Here is a 20,810-nt window from a genome sequence, read left to right on the forward strand (position 1 = left end):
TTCATTCATCCTTTTGACAGCTGTTGCGTGAATTACGCTATTCGCACGGAAGTGCTTAGTGTGGTTTTCACGCACCCATTGACTTCAATGGGTGCGTGATGTGCGAAAAACGCCCAACAGACCTGTCGTGACTTTTTTTTCCAGCGGACTCGCGCGGAGTAAAAACCACGCACCTGTCTGCACTGCCCCATAGACTAATATAGGTCCGTGCAACGCGCGTGAAAATCACGCGCATTGCACGGACGTATTTCCCGTTCGTCTGAATAAGGCCTAAGTGTTCTCACCCCAGTGCTAGATTCACAGCTACACTGCTCGTTATGCTGTAAAAAAATCACGATAAGGCCGGGTTCACACGACCATGTTACGTCCGTAATGGACCGAACTCATAGTTCATAGTTATGTACGACGCTAGGAGTCCCTGCCTCTGCAGGACACCTGTCCTGTACTGTAATCATGTTTTCAGTACAGGACAGTAGTTCCACGGAGAGGCAGGGACTCCTAGCGTCGTACATAACTATGATGCTAGGAGCCCGGCTCCCTGCACTGTGTTCAGTCCGGGACTTCTGGCCGAAATACGTCTGTCCATTACGGGCGTTAATGTGGTCGTGTGAACCCAGCCTAGCCATTAGGCTGCTCTCAGCACAATTGTTATTTTTAAAATCTCTAAAAATCTGCTCATTAATTTAATGTTGCATATTTATAGGGCTAGAAGCATATTTTTTTTTTTTATGTGCTACATCTAAGATTCTGCTGCCTGCAGTCACCACTAGGGGGAGCTCGCTACATAGATTTATACAGTTGAAAAAAAAAAAAAGTGTCTGTCTCTGGACCTTTTTGTGTCCTGTGAATGCGTCCGGCTATAGCGGCAGCGCCCAGGATGTTAGCATTGACCTCCTCAATGTTGCTGCGTTGCATACAGCGCCTCCTCCTGGACAGACAAATCACAGCTTGTATAGCTGAAATCCTGATTACGTGCAGAATTTAGACGTCTGAAGTTCCTTTCACGCAAAAACAATCAAATGTTTGTGATTCACAATTTATTCATATAAAAGCACTGAAATTTTCAACACAATTCATATAAAATGGTTTCCGCAATACATAAATAGGGTTCATTTTCTTATTAATATTAACAAACATTAAGAGGTCGCACAAATATAACAAAAAAAGCCGTAAAAATTAAACTGGTAAAAAGACCAATGATACGTCTGTGGCGAGGAATACTGAGGGGCGCGGAGAAGCGATGCAGAAAGAGACGGACGTGGAGGGGCAGCGACATCCCATAATCACCGCTCGCCAAGACCTGGCCGCTTCATCACGCAACGAAAAGAGACGTTAATGTGGGGGTGGGGGTGGGGGGGGGGGTGATTCACAGGTAGAACAAGGCAGATGAAGGGCACAAATAAATATAAGGGAGGGGGAACAGAAACTGGTGCGAGGGAGAGTTCACAGGACGTTACTGGTTTTGGGGTCACCCCCTGCTGCACCACATTTATTGCTAAGCCTCAGTCCTTCGTAATCGCCTGCGGCGCACATTTTGGAACAACTCGGACCAACTCACGGTGAATCCAAAAGACCCCAAATCTCCGGGTGTGTTCATTATTGCAATATCCACTCTGTACAACTGTGAATGGGGGAGGGGGAGATCGACGAGCTCCGATTCTTGGCACGATACCTTCTTGTATTAGGGGGAGAGGCCCCCACAAATTACAGCCAATGCTCATTGCACAAATGATGACTCCCTCCCCCGTAAAAAAAAAACCACCTCCCTCCTCCCACCTGAGAAATGCGCCGCTCCAGCCCCAGCATTCAAGTAAAGCATCGCCCCGCGGAGGACAGAACCGCCATAAATAATTAGTATTTTACATTTCATATATTATCGTATTTACAGCTAGATAATCGCTTTCTTGTCACTTTTACGTCGTGTTCCCTGAGTTTGTTGCAGTCGGTTCAGCGATGAGGCGGGAGACGCTTCTCGTCAGGGACAGGATGAGGGCGAGCGGTGGCGACGAGACTCCGGAATGGATTGTAGCGCAGGGTGTGGGAACCTGCGAGATGATCAGTCAATCTGGGGGAGGGGGGCCGTCAGCGCAAACACCTGGACAGTCTAAGGCCTCGCGCACACGGCCGTAGTTTTTATCCGTAATTACAGATAAAATTGCGCCCCATTCGTTTCTATCGGCCACGGACAACTTTCCGTATATTTACGGATGTGTCTGGGCCGTGGAAATGATCCACAAAATATAGAACACGTCCTATTCTTGTCCGCAATCGCAGCACAGACTCGCCCATAGAAGGGCCTATAGGCGCTTCCGTAATTGCGGACAGTAAAAACCCTTACTGTCGTGTGCACGAGGACGAGCTCTGGATGATATATACGGGGTTTCCTGGTCTCTAGAAATAAAGCTGTTCAGCAAATCCATACTAGACTTTGTCATCTTTTTCAAGATCTCTGCTTCATGTCAGTTAATGGGAACATTCTAATTTACATTCAAAGGATGGAAACCTGTAAAATTCTCTTCACAGATTCCATCAGGGTTTTCCTTTGTCATTTTTTAAGCAGGATTAGTGCGGTCTGCAGTGCGATTCCCCCTTTAAAAAATACTGGAACTCTGACTCTGTTGGACCCGTCAAGATTTACTTTGATTCATTGGGAAATAGATCTATCACATGGCTCACACACCGTGACACTAGTGTGAACAGAGCCTAATACAAAGCTGAGGGTGTGTTAGGGTATGTTCACACGGCCTATTTACGGACGTAATTCGGGCGTTTTTGCCCCGAATTACGTCTGAAAATAGCGCCTCAATAGCGCTGACAAACATCTGCCCATTGAAAGCAATGGGCAGACGTTTGTCTGTTCACACGAGGCGTATATTTACGCGCCGCTGTCAAATGACGGAGCGTAAATAGACGCCCGCGTAGAAGAAGTGATCTGTCACTTCTTTGGCCGTAATTGGAGCCGCTATTCATTGACTCCAATGAATAGCAGCGCTAATTACGGCCGTAATAGACGCGGCGTTCAAGCGCCTGCACATGCCGGTACGGCTGAAATTACGGGGATGTTTTCAGGCTGAAACAGCCCCGTAATTTCAGCCGTTACGGACCCCCGCCGTGTGAACATACCCTTACAATGTATCAGTGTAGATAAAACGTATCAGCCTGGAGTCAACACAGAGGGCGGCCTAGACTGGATACAAGTGTAACAAGCCCTCAGCTGTGAGAAGTATTAGGTCAGTACAAATTTTCAGCTTCTGGATATAAACAAGAATGTCAGCATACACTGAGAGCAAGCAGAGATCTTAAAAACGCTGATTAACAAACTTTTCCTTATACGATGAAGCTTTATTTACAGCAGATTGGACGGCCTCTATAACCCGGCTCTGACCTCACTCACGGAATATAATGTATTGATAAGTTAAGGTTGCGTTCCCACAGTGCAGATTTGTTGCAGATTTTGCATGCAGTGTTTTAAGCCAAAACCCAGAATGTAATCTAAACAGAAGAAATATATAAAGAAAGGCCTTATAGGTCTCCCCTCCTGGTTTTGACTTACCAAATGCAGGCAAAATCTGCAGTAAATCTGCACTGTGTGAACGTGGCCTAAAGCTTGGACCTCGCTGAGAACAGCAGAACCACCGGCGCCAAGCAATAGGGACGTGTGCCTCTAGTGGTCATTGCCTGTACTGCACTCACACCGGTAAGTCCTCCACACGGCTGGACAGAGCTGGCTGTGCGGTCCCATCACGCCAGCCTGTAAGGTAAACGTTCGGCGCTCCTTCTCGTGACGTGGGGGGGTCCCTGGAAACCAGCGACGTGATGGAAATAACAGGAATGTTATCGGGACCGCTCATGTTTTAGGCCGGGGCTGCAAAGCGAATTTGGCCATGATGGCGCGGTCATAGCTCGCTGCGTCGTCCCGCATGCATCGCAGGTAATGAAGGTCCACGTGGCCGCGTTGTACCCCCCGAGTTGCTGCGACAGTCGATCAAAGAAACTAGCAGGTTCATAATTGTTGTGACGGTCGCATCGCAGCAACTCGCGGGCGGCAACGCGGCCGGATTTACTTTCGTTATCTGCGATGCCGGCAGGGTGACCGTGGTCTTAGGCCGCACGACCCTCACCGTATTGAAGAGTCAGGCCCCATGCACACGACAGTATTTTCATGTCCCGAAACACTGCCCAGCAGACATCCGTGTATTATCCATATATACGGTCGGTGTATTTCATCCGTACATACGGATCCGAAAAAAAAAAAAGGGGGGGCTACACATGTCATCATGTTGCCTAGCAACGCTTCCATAAATATGGACGGTATGCGGATGCACAGAAGTAGCCGTCCATATTTACGGAAGCTTCTATAGACCTCTATGGGAGAGTCCGCGCCGTAATTACTGACAAGAACAGGACGGGTTCTATCAGTTTTTCAGCACGGACACCGATCCCTAAAAATACTGAAAGGCGTCCGTGATTACTGGTGAAATATACGGTGGTGTGCAGGGGCCTCGCCCGGTATTTGGTCGGTTTCTCCTGCGCGCTATACCAGGAGCAGGGACCCTGAGCCGCTTGTTTCAGGACTTCTCTGGCGGGCAGGACATGCTGGGACTGCTAGTTCCACACCGTGGGCCGCATCTCCTGCTTCTCTCTGGATGGGACGTTTGAGGGATTCCAGTCACAGGCGGCGGGAGAGGGTTCGGTTTTCACATCTGGAGATCTCACGAGGGCGTCGAGTGGACATTTCACGGTCAGCGAGGGCACCGGTTACAGTAACGTCTCCCTGGTGTAGCCGGTGCTACACGGTCTGAAAATGAGACAAGTCAACCCTGAGCGATGCAGAATCACAAGTCATCGGCCACGCCGCCCCCGGCTGCTCTGCAGACCCGCGATTCTCAAGCACCTGGTAATGACGGCCATGATACAAGCCTTATAACGGCGGCAACTCTAATGCTCCCCTAGTGACGTGATGCGGTGTACTACAGCGCCACCAGGTGGAGAGGATAAAATCTCCCATCCAGACAAATGCTCCCCTTGTGGATGATGCTGTGTGCTGCAGCGCCACCTGGTGGAGAGGATAAAATCTCCCATCCAGACAATTCTGCTAGTGGAAAACTGATCGTGACCTCCACTTGACCGGATGACCAAATGTCAAGGACCCAAAAATTCATCAGAAGCGCCGCACACGTGAGAAGGTGGTGAATGGTCCTGACGCTGCTCCCCCCAACACCCCCTCCCCCAAAGAGTCATGAAATGTTTGGCAGGTGTGAGGAAAGGCTCCTGCTGAGACCGTCCTGGTTTGGCCCCTGGGGTATGAGGGGTCCACAGACAGCTCATCAAGAGACGGAGGCGCGAGCTTCAGCCAAACCTCTCCCTCACCAGCATCATCAGCTTTTTCTTACCTTTATAGATCTGCTTTAAATTGTCTATAAACTGAGCGAACTGCAGTAAACCGTCCTGGCCCAGGAGGAAGGTCTCCCGGGCCTTGCTGAGAAACTCTATGAACTCTCCGTAGTGCCGGGGGCTGATGTGTGTGAGGCGGGAGTGGGTGGTGTTAATGTAGGCGCCGACCGCCGCATCAAGCAGCTGCCGCAGCGGCGGTTTGTCCGTTGACATGAGTTTCCCGGAATTCCTCCTGCCAGGAATTCCAGCCAATCCCGGAGCTGTGAGCGTGCACCGCCTAAGGATATCTGACAAGACCGTGGCGCAGTGCACACTTTTCACCACCAGAGGCACTAATGCCGCCAATTCATTTTTACCTAGCGAGTGGCTGAGGGAGCAGGCCCAGAGGACGTCGTTGATGGCGGGGTGCGTGTCCTGGTTGTACGCCAGGTTGAGGTGGCTCATGGCGAGGGAGCAGAGTTTGAAGGCCCGCAGTGGGTAACCGCGATGCTCCATGTAGCGGGCGATGGTGAAGAGCTGGGAGTAGGTCATGCCCCCGGAGGCAGCGTCCACGGCGATCTGATAGGCCGTCTCGAAGGCCGTGTGATCTTTTTCGCACAAGGTGAGAGCAGACAGGGCGCAGTTTTGTGGGTCTTTCATGGCGCACTGCAGGGCTAAGGTCCGGGCACAGCTGGCCAGCTCCTCCCGCTGAGCGTAGTCCAGGTTGAGCCGCAGTACGGTGCTGTGAGATGTGGCGGCTGCGGCTACGATGCTGGTGGCTTCTGTGGGGGTGAAGAGCGTGTACCAGGTCTGGAGGATGCTCACAAGAGCGCGGACACCTGCGGGGAGCACAAGACACGACATCAGAAACCACCAACAATAACAAGCAAACGTGGCAATGACGGAGGGCGGTGCGGAGTTATCCCCGTCCCCAGGGTTGCCAACCGTCTGTAATTTACGGACAGACCACAAAAAATGGGTGGTTTTTTTTCTGCCGTTTGTACCGTCCGGCAGAAAAAAACACAGTCCGGGATTTTTCTTTATTCCCCGGAACATTGCACTGCGCCAAAATGTACATGCAAAGGCCGTGGCCTGACAGCGGAATCTGAAAATATGCCGCCAACTGAGGTCGGTGCCTGGAGTGGACCAATCCTGGGCCGTCACCGACCCCAGCCAGAAGATGACCTCCGTCACATGACCTCCTTGGCGAGTCATGTTAGGCAGAGCGGAGAGTGGTAGTGGTAGGCACCCACTACTGCTCTCCGCACTGTTTGCTGCGTGGAGATATTTACAAGGGAGGGGGGGGGGCACAGGTGTGGAGGATGGGGTACAGGTGGGGAGGATGGGGTTTTTAGCTCCGTTGTCCAGAAATTTCTGAAGTGGAGATTGGCCACGCTGCTGTGGACTGTCAACGCCTCCAGCCTCCGTCCCTGCAGTCTCCCCGGCGCTGTCACTGACTGTGCTGCACATTGGGGTGATTATGGATATTACCATGGAGTTGGGTTTACAAGCTCCTGTGTATTCGGTGTGATCCCGCTGCAGGCTCCATGGACTGTGTACGGAGCAGGACTTCTCTTCCATATTAGGTCCCTTGTCCCATCGTCTCCTGCCCCAGCCGCATGTTTGAGGAGACAGTGACGTCTCATACAGTCCCCAACATAAAACGCAGATAAGACTTACCGACTTCCGTGGCACACGTGACCAGCCACCGCACCATCTCTCTGCGCCTCCAGTTCAGGGTACTGAGTGTCATTCTCATGACCTGAAGGCAGAAGATGTCAATGATTCAAAGACCGTTCCAAAAGCAAAGGGTTAAACTAGATCAATAACCTGAAAACAATAAGGAGAAAGATGGAGGCCACTTCTTACCTGCAGCCCGAGCTCCAGGGCGACATTGAGCAGCGTTGTGTCCGAGCTGCTGTCGGCCGGCGTGGCGATCTTAAAGGCGTCCTGTGCCAGCTTGAAGATCAGGGAGGAGGAATGAATGTTGCGCTGAATGGCTTCAAGAACAGTGCGGAGTCGCAGCATGTCACCTGTGGAGAGAAGGCGTCACGTCTGGGTGAGAGGGCGACACATAACAAATAGGGGAATTTAATCAACGATGTCCCAAGGAAGAGCCAATGAGAACGGTAAGAACTATGGAACCTGGAACCACATAACGCCGGACAAGAGATATTAGTATTTAAGGACCGTTATGTACACCGGGGCGTAGCTGTAGGGGGTGCCGAGGTAGCAGTTACCAGGCGTCCTGATGTCTGAGGGGGCCTAAAGTTCCCTCGTCCACATAAGACACCAACATAAATGACACGGTAGGTTACAGATTTTGCATTGAGGCCCAGGAGCTACAAGTTCCACCTCTGTATGCACTGATACAATGTAACAAACTCTCAGCTGTTAGAAGTATCCGGTCTAAACAGGTTGTCGGCCTCTGAACGGAACCAGGAATGTTGGCGTTCACTTTTAGAAAGAAGAGATCATGAAAATAGTGGAGACCGTAATTTACATCTTCACCACTAGAGGCCGCGGACGTCTTAGGCTGGGTTCACACGACCATGTTACGTCCGTAATGTACGGAACGTATTTCGGCCGGAAGACCCGGACCGAACACAGTGCAGGGGGCCGTGCTCCTAGCATCATAGTGATGTACGACGCTAGGAGTCCCTGCCTCTCTGCAGGACAACTGTCCCGTACTGTAATCATGATTACAGTACGGGACAGTTGTCCTGCAGCAAGGAAGGGACTCCTAGCGTCGTACATAACTATGATGCTAGGAGCCCGGCTCCCTGCACTGTGTTCGGTCCGGGTCTTCCGGCCTAAATACGTTCCGTACATTACGGACGTAACATGGTCGTGTGAACCCAGCCTAAGAAGTTTCTGTCGCCGTCGTCTTACCTTTGGCAGCGGTCAGCATGGTTGAGGCCAGCTCGCACTGCTGTGACTCCAGGTGTCCCAGAGTGAACCAACGGGGATACCGACTTGGCACCACAGACACAATGTGATGAGGGTGGGATACATCGCCTGAGGGGACGCTGCTCTCCAACACCGGGAGCCTGAAGCAGAATAAAGCCAGAGATGGGATGAAATCAGACCCGGTAACTGCGCGCACACCGGTGCCGAATACACATCAGCAATGTATACAGGAGGCGCCCCCTCTGCAGACCGACAGCTGAACCCACGACTACCGCTAATCACATGACCCCACGATGACCGGTGCAGGTCCCGGCTTCTGGAACCCAACAATGTCCACGTCACGTCTATAATGACCCGTCCCTTTAACGTCAATCCCGTACACGCAGCATCGTACTTCCCTGTACCCACCTCATAGCGCGGAGAGACAGCTTATAGGCCAGGTCCGCATCGTGGGGCAGCAATGCAGAGAAGAGGTATTTGGCAAACGTGTGCATGGGGACGCTCTCTCGGTGGATGACTTCTCCCAGACCGCTGAACGGACCCCCTGAAACAGAAAACTATCAGAAATATCCCCAGACATGACAGGGAATTTACTGCATCTATTTAAAGGAACAGGTAAGAGATTGTGACCCCCGAGCACCGATGTCTCCCCGCTGCTTGACAATTCTTCAAATAATGAGACCAGCGGTCAATGAGTCTGTCGTTCTGCGCCCAAAGTCGTCCCCTCCCCCACAAAAAAATCGGATTTATACCTCAGCCTAGGGTGGGGGGTTGGATGGGGTGACTGCTATGGAGCAGCTTTTATACCATCACAGGAACAATCCATCTCTGAGCTGACCAGCTGGGTCCTGTCTGACAGTCTGGTTACTAGGGACAAAGTGCCTAACAACAGCAGCCCTTGCAATGGTGTTGTCAGGCAGCGAGTCATTAGCAACCAGTCACATTACTCATGTAAAATTGTCACTGGGCAGAGAAGGGGCAGTGTAGACTTGGCAGAACTTACTCCAGGCCTCTCTCGGTTACTACGTAGACTCTAAGAGGCTCAGATCCCCCGCCCAGGTTGATCCCGGACCCATTATTTATGTCCATATTACGGTACCATTCACACTGTGCACTAGTGTCAGACTCGTACCTTCCAGCAGCAGGATGCATTGCTTGCGCAGGGTCTGGACGAGCACGGCATCCATCTCCAGTTCCTGCAGGCGAGCGATGATCTGCTCCTCGTTGCGGCACACCTTATCCTGCGCGTACAACCCTTCAGGCATCAGCCGCTGCTGCCCCATGCCCATCAGAGCTACCTCCAGTGCCAAGGATAGGTAGGATTCTCCGTTCTCCAGGGAGTCGTTGAGCACACACACGTGTTGGTAGTTTGGGCGCTGGGACTCGCTGCTTTCTGTGAGGGGTGAGAAGGAACGAACATGTAGCCTCGACAATCCGGAAGAAAGACTGTGTGGGGCGGAGGTTGTGCCACGCATGCCACCTGGGGTGTAAACCGGTCACCTGGCACTATATTAGTTTACATCGGTGCGGGTGCAGACACTGACCCTGTGACCAGTTCCTGCAGCAAGTAGAAGCCGCTGCTCGGCAGTAGATTGTGAGCTCTAGTGAGCAGGATCCTCCCCATGTCAGAAAAGAACTGAAGCCCCCGGGTCACTGTAAGCCGCCCGTCCTACCTGTTCCTTCCATGGCATTTTCCTCATCCACCCGGCACGCCTCAGTCAGAGTGGTAAATAGGCATCCAATGGGGTCTAGTGGGTGTCCCACCCATCCCTCCAGGTTGGTTATTGTAGTCGTGTTCCTCTGAATCAGCTCTGCGGGAATGAAAAGCCGTGTCTACCGATGATAAACCTCCGGACAACCTGACAAATCACATGCAGCACTGGCAAACATTCAATCTCCCCCTGCACCTTCATGCAATGCCCAATCCTGTGCCACACCCTCTCCAAGCCAGTCACCCCATGCCATACACTCACCCCAAGACCAGGGATCCAGTGCCATACCCCAAACCTAGACACCCAGTGCCATACACTCACCCTGAGCCCAGTCATGCTGTGCCATACTTACCCCATGACCAGTGATTCAGAGCCATACACTCACCCCATGTCCAGTGATCAAGTGCCATACACTCACCCAAAACCTAGTCACTCAGTGCCAAACACTCACCCTATGACCAGTGATCCAGTGCCATACACTTACCCCAAACCTAGACACCCAGTGCCATACACTCACCCTGAGCCCAGTCATGCTGTGCCATACAATAACATCAAACCAGTCACCCCATGCCAAACACTCACCTTTTGACCAGTGATTCAGCACCATACACTCACCCCAAACCTAGTGCCATACACTCACCCAGTGCCATACACTCACCCCAAACCTAGTCACTCAGTGCCATACACACACCCCAAACCTAGTCACCCAGTGCCATACACTCACCCAATGACCAATGATCCAGCGCCATACACTCACCCCAAACCAGTCACTCAGTGCCATACACTCACCCCATGAGCAGTGATCCAGTGCCATACACTTACCCCAAACCTAGACACCGAGTGCCATACACTCACCCTGAGCCCAGTCATGCTGTGCCATACTTACCCCATGACCAATGATCCAGCGCCATACACTCACCCCGAACCTAGTCACCCAGTGCCATACACTCACTCAATGACCGGTGATCCAGTGCCATACACTCACCCCGAACCTAGTCACCCAGTGCCATACACTCACCCCATGACCAGTCACCCAGCCCAGTCTCTTAGGTCCATAAACAGACAGACCTCAGTGCCCATGCTCTCTCCAGTAATTGCCCAGTGGCCCTGATCGCAGCCCCTCACCCTTTTTCTGTTGCTTGTAGATCTCCAGCTGCCGTTGCTGCTGCAATCTCAATGTGCTTATAATGGCGACTGCCAGGCGTAAAGCTTCTTTGGGATAACCATGGGATCGCAGGGCATCAACTCTTGCGCACGCGGTGGGAACGTGTTCTAAAATAAATAATAATGGATATTGATGAACTTGGTAACTTGACATCTCTTTCCCCTTCGGCTCTTCATTATTCTCATTTCCATCATCCTTTATACTACAGAAATCTTCCCTCCGACCACATGACCAGAACATGATGTATGAGCAGCGGGGTAACAACGCTCCGGGCCCCAATGCAAAATGTGAAACAGCCCCCTCCTACCACTTATAATACTGGTGTCTTCTTATGTGGCAGTGGAGTCTTTGGGCCCCTCAGACACCAGAGCCCGGCTGCTACCTCTGAACACCCTATAGCTACACCCCTCTATATGTCACCCACCTGCCCAGCTCCATCAAGCACTCGCCATAGACACTTATTACTGATGGATTATCCTCCCAGTAATGATAATTGTGGAGATCTCTGGTGCTAAAACCAATCAATTCCGACCCATGGAAACTTGTCCAATCGGTATTCGCTATGATTGTAGTGCGTATCTTCCGAGAAAAATGAATGGGCAGCAAAGATACGTTCATTCCCCAAATACACCACTATTCCACAATTAATTTCCACCTCCTCTGTACCAGGTGTTGGTGGCAGGAGGATGATGAGACTTGTAGTTCCACAACAAATGCAGCCATGCCATTGTCTCGCCCATACCTAGATGCCTCCTGGTGCCAGAAGTTACTAACAACAAGCTCTATACTCACCCAGCCATAGGGGTTGCCCCTGAGAGTTGAAGAGCAAACTCTCTCCATCCCTCTGACAGGAAGGCGACAGGTAGAAGTCACTGCTGATTATCCGCTGGAGGTGGCTGTCCTGCCAGTGCAAATCACAGGCTTCAATTGCACGGGTGAACACGGTCCTTCTCGGACGCACCAAAGAATCTAAAGATAAAGAAAGATCCAATTCTGCTATTTCAGTATCACAAAATGCAAATCACCAAAGAAATCTCTGTGCAGACAATGAACAAGTAGGGGATGCTGGGAGATTTTAGCTCTGAATCTGAAAAATAGTGATTGCAGCTCTGGAGTATAATACAGGATGTAACTCAGGATCAGTACAGGATAAGTAATGTAATGTATGTACACAGTGACTCCACCAGCAGAATAGTGAGTGCAGCTCTGGAGTATAATACAGGATATAACTCAGGATCAGTACAGGATAAGTAATGTAATGTATGTACCCAGTCACTCCACCAGCAGAATAGTGAGTACAGCTCTGGAGTATAATACATGATATAACACAGGATCAGTACAGGATAAGTAATGTAATGTATGTACATAGTGACTCCACCAGCAGAATACTGAGTGCAGCTCTGGAGTATAATACAGTATATAACTCAGGATCAGTACAGGATAAGTAATGTAATGTACACAGTGACTCCATCAGCAGAATAGTGAGTGCAGCTCTGGAGTATAATACAGTATATAACTCAGGATCAGTACAGGATAAGTAATGTAATGTATGTACACAGTGACTCCACCAGCAGAATAGTGAGTGCAGCTCTGGAGTATAATACAGGATGTAACTCAGGATCAGTATAGGATAAGTAATGTATGTACACAGTGACTCCACCAGCAGAATAGTGAGTGCAGCTCTGGAGTATAATACAGGATGTAACTCAGGATCAGTACAGGATAAGTAATGTAATGTATGTACACAGTGACTCCACCAGCAGAATAGTGAGTGCAGCTCTGGAGTATAATACAGGATGTAACTCAGGATCAGTACAGGGTAAGTAATGTATGTACACAGTGACTCCACCAGCAGAATAGTGAGTGCAGCTCTGGAGTATAATACAGGATGTAACTCAGGATCAGTACAGGATAAGTAATGTAATGTATGTACACAGTGACTCCACCAGCAGAATAGTGAGTGCAGCTCTGGAGTATAATACAGGATGTAACTCAGGATCAGTACAGGATAAGTAATGTCATGTATGTACACAGTGACTCCACCAGCAGAATAGTGAGTGCAGCTCTGGAGTATAATACAGGATATAACTCAGGATCAGTACAGGATAAGTAATGTATGTACACAGTGACTCCACCAGCAGAATAGTGAGTGCAGCTCTGGAGTATAATACAGGATGTAACTCAGGATCAGTACAGGATAAGTAATATAATGTATGTACACAGTGACTCCACCAGCAGAATAGTGAGTGCAGCTCTGGAGTATAATACAGGATATAACTCAGGATCAGTACAGGATAAGTAATGTAATGTATGTACACAGTGACTCCACCAGCAGAATAGTGAGTGCAGCTCTGGAGTATAATACAGGATGTAACTCAGGATCAGTACAGGGTAAGTAATGTATGTACACAGTGACTCCACCAGCAGAATAGTGAGTGCAGCTCTGGAGTATAATACAGGATATAACTCAGGATCAGTACAGGATAAGTAATGTAATGTATGTACCCAGTCACTCCACCAGCAGAATAGTGAGTACAGCTCTGGAGTATAATACATGATATAACACAGGATCAGTACAGGATAAGTAATGTAATGTATGTACATAGTGACTCCACCAGCAGAATACTGAGTGCAGCTCTGGAGTATAATACAGTATATAACTCAGGATCAGTACAGGATAAGTAATGTAATGTATGTACACAGTGACTCCACCAGCAGAATAGTGAGTGCAGCTCTGGAGTATAATACAGGATGTAACTCCGGATCAGTACAGGATAAGTAATGTAATGTATGTACACAGTGACTCCACCAGCAGAATAGTGAGTGCAGCTCTGGAGTATAATACAGGATATAACTCAGGATCAGTACAGGATAAGTAATGTAATGTATGTACACAGTGACTCCACCAGCAGAATAGTGAGTGCAGCTCTGGAGTATAATACAGGATATAACTCAGGATCAGTACAGGATAAGTAATGTAATGTATGTACACAGTGACTCCACCAGCAGAATAGTGAGTGCAGCTCTGGAGTATAATACAGGATGTAACTCAGGATCAGTACAGGATAAGTAATGTAATGAATGGACACAGTGACTCCACGGCTTTATATGCCTATGATCAGCTGATTATCCAGAACACTTGATCATCAGGCACCTATACATTTCTGTTTGTACCGGATTATAGGGATTTTACTCTATTACTAAATGAACAGCTCAATACATAGAGAAAAAGTGCATGATGGTCATGGCTCGTTTCTTAAAGTTGTGATGTTGGGGATATGTCACTAGTCTGAAGCTTTATGAATAACCGGAGGAGAGAATGAGGCGGCGGGGGGGGGGGGGGGGAGTCACTTTTGCATTCGCTGCCATAAGTTACAGAACAGGAACACATTTTGTCTGAGTGGAAGAGTTAAAGAGAAGGAAACTCTACAGGGAAGTAAATGTTGAGCTTTAATCAGTCTCTTGTCCTCCTAGGAGGAGCGCGGCACGCAGGGCAATCAGGACAAGTGCGTGTGACGAAGACTCAGACATTGATTTCTGTGGCTCATCAGATGATTGGAGGGGGTGAGATTGCTCAGGTCTCAGAAGAAAAACTCTGCAGGTTTAATAAGCGCCACAGTTCACTTCTTACACAATGTGAAAAAACATCTGGGGGCAGCAGGTGATCGCAGGAGGATTCTCCGGGAAACAAACCCTACAGCAGTGCTCTACAACCTGGGGCGCTCCAGCTGTGGTGAAACTACAACTCCCAGCATGCCCTGACAGCTATTGTAGCTGTGAGGGCATGCTGGGAGTTTTAGTTTCACTGCAGCTGGCGCACCCTAGGCTGTGGAGCACTTATCTAGAAATGTTCACCTACTTACTGGTATACAAACGGCTCATCGCCTGGTCATGAGGGGTTGACACTAGACCGAAGACTTAGCAGAGCTGTACGTGGCCGGTCCGCCTATGTTAAAGAGGTTCTGCAGTTTTATGTAGATAAAGTGAAATCAATGTGTATAATTCTGCATTTTCTCATATACTTTCGATCCCTCACCATTTTCGAGATCTCTGTCGGATGTCAGTAAATAGAAGCATTCAAAATGAAAAAAAAATCCTGCTCACAGTTGAGGGTTTGCTTCAATGTGTCAGTTTATGTAAAATGTCTCATCCTGAAGTCCAGGCTCAGAAAGGATTATCTAAACTGGATACAATTGTAGCAAACTCTCAGCAGTGATAAAGGCAGCAAGCAGAGCTCTTGAAAACAGATTAAAACAAGTATATTAGAAAGTTGGAGAACTTTTCATTCTACGCTGATTACATATTTTTTTTACATAAGATGAAGAAACCTCATTTTATAATCCGGACGCTGAAACTTCATGTGGACTCTTCCTCGTGCTCACCGTGACCGTTGCTTTGAGGGAGGGCGTTGGTGATGTTCGGTAGGTCGTTGCCGTAATTTCCATCCTCCAGTGGACACACGTCCATATCGTTCCACTTCTTCAGCTGTCGCAGCCAGCAGGCTTTCTCTTCATGTTTGCAGTGGGGGTTCAGGACGATACAGACCCAGAGCGCCCCTAAAGAGAAACCCAAAGCAGGAGGACGGTGAGGTGACTATATGGGCGCTCTCATCATCACAGTTCTACTATAAAATACACATAGGATAGCTGCCGGCTGAAGGTTGGTTGTCCATTGTCCTATAACATAGATGCTCGGCCAAGTGTGCATGTTATGAGAGAAAAGCAGTGCCAGAGGTGCGTACAGCCGCTTATCTCCAGGGGAAGCAAAGGATCAGACAGGATAAAATCTGACTAGTTTGATCCTTGTCCCCATACACACGAGATTGTTGGCAGATCCCGTTTAAGTGTCACAAATCACCAGCAAATATCCAACGTGAATAGAGGAAGAACAACCATCAGGGGCGCTGCACTTACCAAGCTCATCCCATAGCTGTCGGCACTTATCCGTCATGCCTGTTCCCTGCTGTCTCCACAGTGCCAGCCGGGGGTCCGCCATGAATTGCTCGGTAATCAGGGTCAGCATTCGGGCGCCATTGGAGTCCCTCATCCGCAGCATCTCTCTCACCTGTGGGGGGGGGGGGGGTACATAGTGTCGCCAATGTTACAGAATGAACCTCCCGCTGGGGTATAATGTGGGGGGCGTCACATGAATTACTATGGACCACCGTCTAGTCATATCTGCAGAGATGTAGCGCGGGGGAGGACCTCATCCGCTATATGTGATCATTAGGTCGTGTGAATAAAGTTTTACCTTGGCAAACATGGAGTTGAGCTGCTTCCCGGAGCTGTAATATCCTCCCTGAGACAGGAAGAGCTTCACCTGCTCCCGGACCTGCTCCTCATCCAGATGCCAGCAGTTCTCGTCATTGATGCTCGCTCCGGCCGTGGGGTCGGGGGCACCTGGAGGAAGAGATGAGTCAGACTGGGGGGGCGGGAGATCACTAGACTGGATCCTGCCGGGGGAGGGGGGGGGGTCATTACCGTGCACTTGGTTGATTTCGGAGTTGGAGGACAGGATCTCGTCGGCCAGTTTCTGGGCAGTGGGAAGCACTTCCGTGTGGTGCGCCGTGATCAGGTACTGGACAAACTTCTGCAGCTGGTCCCGGTTCATCTGGAAGAGGGTTTCTGAGATGGGAAGACGCAGTTTGACCTGGTCCGGCTTGCGGATTCTGTACAGTGAGAGCGCCACCACATGGGCGCAGTAGAAAATGTCCCGGTTGCCACATCCACAGGTCACTGAGGTGATTTTACAGCGGTCAAAACTGATGGCCACTTTGTAGGTGGCTTCTGGCTCCGACTGTGTGGCCGGCTCCGTCACTGTGCCGCTCAAGTGGAAGCCTGGAAGAAGAGAAGAAATCAGAACTTTATTAATCCCGCCGTGACAGACACAGGAACATTCAGGATTGTAAACCAAGAGGGCGGTTAAAGGGCCGGCGTCCAGCCTTCTATATAAAGATGAATCAACTTCCTAATAGACTTTATGTTCCAATTCTTTACCAGTTTCAAGATCTCCGCTTGCTATCAATAAATGGAAACATTCATGTTCACCTCCAGAGGCTGACAATTTGTACAGACCTAGTCACACTATAGGTGTGAACAAGAATGTTTCCATTACCTGACAGCAAGCAGAGATCGATGAGGAATTGAAAAACAAAATCTATTAGAAAGTTGCAGAACTTTTCGTTATAAATCTTTCAAACTGGACAAGTGAAGGGAAGATCGGTGTCTTTCTAATTTTAGGTCATTGGTGACTTGACTCAGCGCGAACCCCGTCCTGGTTAACCCCTCCCTATCCACGGTCTGGTTGTTGTATTGGCCCTGTGGTTGGTTTGCTGCAGTGATCATTGGAAGACACCACCTCCCCTCCATCTGCAGGCGGAAGCAATAACTGGAGCCAAAAATAATTTCCTCTCCTGAGAACGGGGAAGAAAAAAAGTGCGGCCGTGCCCAAAACCTTGAGGGAATCCAAGCGGAAACTGGGAGTGGTGGGAAGGATTTACTGACGAGCTCGGCCTGCAGAGATAATGATAATCGATGTACGGCGGATGTAGATGTACTGATCCTGCACCGGGAGAGACGTAATAATATGTCCGCAGAAGAAAATGGCGCAGTCATGATGACAATTGAGGGGGGTGGACACACGATATGAAGGGCTCCTACCAATCTACACGGGGGGAGAAAACCGCAACCCAATTTGCCTCCATGTTCCTGCAGGTGCTATTTCTGGCTATTACAGGGTCGCAGCTTCCTGGCATTGAGGAGAGAATCATTTCCAGGTCACCGCCCTGCAAAATGTATCCTGGGATATGGACGGGAAGGGTTAGTTACACCCGGCGTTCCTGAGGCCGGGATGGAGCGCCCCAATGACCGGTTACACGCAGCCGCCGGGGTAACCGGCCAGGAGTCTTATGTTTAGCCTGGAGGTAACCCCAATCCTGCTCTGCCCCGTCCTCCGCGCGCAGCCCCTAATGAAAACTAAGATGAGAAAGTCACCTTGTAGGTCGGGGGTTGCGCTGAGAGGTCAATATGTGCGAACACCTAAATGTAGAGCGGCAGCGGACAACAACCCCGGATAAAGAACAAACACCCCCCAAAATATAAGTCCTATGGGGAAGCTGGGGGACAATCAAGATGGCGGCCGGATCTTACAGGGGGGACATGAAACACCGGAGAAGGAACAAAGCAGAACTGATATTCAGGAACGCGGAGGGGGCGGGGGAACAATGACAAAGAATAATAAACAATCTACCAATCAGGGAGGTGTGAGCGGAGCTAACTATAGATTAGATACACACTGCTGCTCAGATACACGCTGCAGATCAGATACACACTGCTGGTCAGATACACACTGCTGATTAGATACACACTGTTGATTAGATACACACTGTTGATTAGATACACACTGCTGATTAGATATACACTGCTGATTAGATACACACTGCTGATTAGATACACACTGCTGATTAGATACACACTGTTGATTAGATACACACTGCTGATTAGATACACACTGCTGATTAGATACACACTGCTGATTAGATACACACTGCTGATTAGATACACACTGTTGATTAGATACACACTGCTGATTAGATACACACTGCTGATTAGATACACACTGCTGATTAGATACACACTGCTGATTAGATACACACTGCTGATTAGATACACACTGCTGATTAGATATACACTGCTGATTAGATACACACTGCTGATTAGATACACACTGTTGATTAGATACACACTGCTGATTAGATACACACTGCTGATTAGATACATACTGCTGATTAGGTACACACTGCTGATTAGGTACACTGTTGATTAGATACACACTGCTGATTAGATACACACTGCTGATTAGATACACACTGCTGATTAGATACCCACTGCTGATTAGATACACACAGTTCACATCCCGGTCACTGCTTCAATTATGGTGTTTAAACAAGCAGTAGGAAAACATATTAGTTTCTGAGCTTTTGGAGAGGCATGTGAAGAATGGCGAGGGGCTTTGTTCCAGTAATCTCCCTGGGCAGGATGAAGAATGCACCCCTTCACTGCCGGCCACACGTCACCCCCTCCAGCTGCAGGGCTTCAGGCAGGCGGACACAAGGCAGGGTCTCAGTGCTGGGTGAGTGGGGGGCATGTCCGCTGCGAGGCCCCCCGGAGGAATGAGACCCTTCTCTGTGACATATGATAACCGGCCTGGAACAATCAATAATTAGGAAAGGTCATAAAATCAGATAATTAAAGAGCCGTTCCAGGAGGCCCCACAGACGCCGCATTCCTGCGGGACGATAATCACAAATATATTCATCCTACCATTTCTATCCACAATTTCATCCTGAGCCTCCTGATTCACAAGAGCAGAACTGCAGTGAAAACTGACACCAGGGGCTCATTCAGACGAACGTCCGAGCGCTGCGCAGGAAAATCACACGCAGAACACGGACCCATGCCCCAATGGGGCCGTTCACACATGCAGGAGTTTTCACGCACCTATCGCCCATTGAAGTCAACGGGTGCGTAAAAATCACGGACAGCGCACGGTTGTGTGAATGTGGCCGAATACAAGCGGAACAGACGGACATCATGGCACTTTTTTCTAAGTTACAGACATTTGCACCCAGACCCGGCGAGCTATACGCGTAATATTATAAAAGATGACAGTAGAAGTTATGATCATTGATCCCACCAGTTTTATATTCATTATAATCATTATGTTTATGGTGGTCACTAACAGCAAGCAGAGATCTTGAAAACGGTAAGGAATTGAAACGTACATTCTGTTAAGAAACTCGCAGAACTTTCATAAGCCTGGACTAGCCCTTTAAGGGAATGAACAATATCCACCGCAATGATTACAGGGGCTCCGATGACCTGCGGATCACGCACCCGATCATTAGTTATTCGCCATCGGCCAAGTCTTTCAAATTCTTCCATTTGTAATGACCGGATAATCAATGAAACTCGATCAACCGAAAATCCCCCGAGACGCTGAGCCTTGAAAAGCCGTAATTTGCAGCTTCCCCCCCGGGCGAGCGCAGACAGGGCGGTTGTGTGTGGCTGCGGAGAACGGCTGGAGGGTTTATACAGGATTAATCAATGTTCCCCATCCAGACCTCTCCCCATTACAATGCCAGGGTCTCATTTGGATTCATTTACACCAATCAATCTGTGGACTTCACTTTGTCACCAAACCTGGCAGGGTCAGAGGTCATGACCGGCGACTCAAGTCCGCTGGGTGAAGACCAATATGGCTGCCATTACAACTACCCCAGGGCTTATGGGGGAAGTGTGTGCGTGTCTCCGCCATTCAGGACTTTTAGAAATACTGTGTGGCACCGGAGTTGGCGACCATATTGCTTGGCACCCGGCTTTTTCAAAAACAAGATACCCAGGAACGGCTGAAAACCACTCAATGACTTCGGTTTTTTTCAGTTTTAGGTGGAGATGCCCTTGAAGAATAAACTGGATTGTATTATCTCTGGTCGGATCCACCGCTGCGTGGATGAAAAACGTATTATAAAGCGAGCCGGGAAATGATGGAGAATCAGGTAGATCATCCGCACTGAATCCTCTGCCGGAGGAGACTGAAAGCTTCCCTGAGCAGCGGTGTGATCTGGAGGGACGCTTCTCCGCACCATCTGC

At 49.4% G+C, this 20,810-nt stretch overlaps 1 protein-coding gene across 2 annotated transcripts in view; it reads right to left on the minus strand.

Moving 5' to 3' along the window:
• Nucleotides 1-1,020: 1,020 nt before the first annotated feature.
• The window catches only part of ZSWIM5 (zinc finger SWIM-type containing 5), a 72,409-nt gene continuing 52,619 nt past the window's right edge, over nucleotides 1,021-20,810 (minus strand). The window contains exons 2-15 of one of the 2 annotated variants that reach the window (XM_075832588.1): nucleotides 16,641-16,997; nucleotides 16,411-16,559; nucleotides 16,074-16,224; nucleotides 15,543-15,716; nucleotides 11,953-12,129; nucleotides 11,121-11,267; nucleotides 9,957-10,094; nucleotides 9,416-9,676; nucleotides 8,692-8,827; nucleotides 8,266-8,423; nucleotides 7,243-7,406; nucleotides 7,054-7,135; nucleotides 5,751-6,212; nucleotides 1,021-4,798 (exon numbers count right to left, since the gene is read on the minus strand). In XM_075832588.1, coding sequence (XP_075688703.1) covers nucleotides 4,743-4,798; nucleotides 5,751-6,212; nucleotides 7,054-7,135; nucleotides 7,243-7,406; nucleotides 8,266-8,423; nucleotides 8,692-8,827; nucleotides 9,416-9,676; nucleotides 9,957-10,094; nucleotides 11,121-11,267; nucleotides 11,953-12,129; nucleotides 15,543-15,716; nucleotides 16,074-16,224; nucleotides 16,411-16,559; nucleotides 16,641-16,997 — 2,612 coding nt within the window. In that variant the 3' untranslated portion in view covers nucleotides 1,021-4,742. Of the gene's footprint in view, nucleotides 6,213-7,053; nucleotides 7,136-7,242; nucleotides 7,407-8,265; nucleotides 8,424-8,691; nucleotides 8,828-9,415; nucleotides 9,677-9,956; nucleotides 10,095-11,120; nucleotides 11,268-11,952; nucleotides 12,130-15,542; nucleotides 15,717-16,073; nucleotides 16,225-16,410; nucleotides 16,560-16,640; nucleotides 16,998-20,810 lie in introns of both variants that reach the window. The other variant, XM_075832587.1, reaches the window with a different exon arrangement.

Source organism: Rhinoderma darwinii, chromosome 7 (assembly GCF_050947455.1).
Source record: "Rhinoderma darwinii isolate aRhiDar2 chromosome 7, aRhiDar2.hap1, whole genome shotgun sequence".
NCBI lineage: Eukaryota > Metazoa > Chordata > Amphibia > Anura > Rhinodermatidae > Rhinoderma > Rhinoderma darwinii.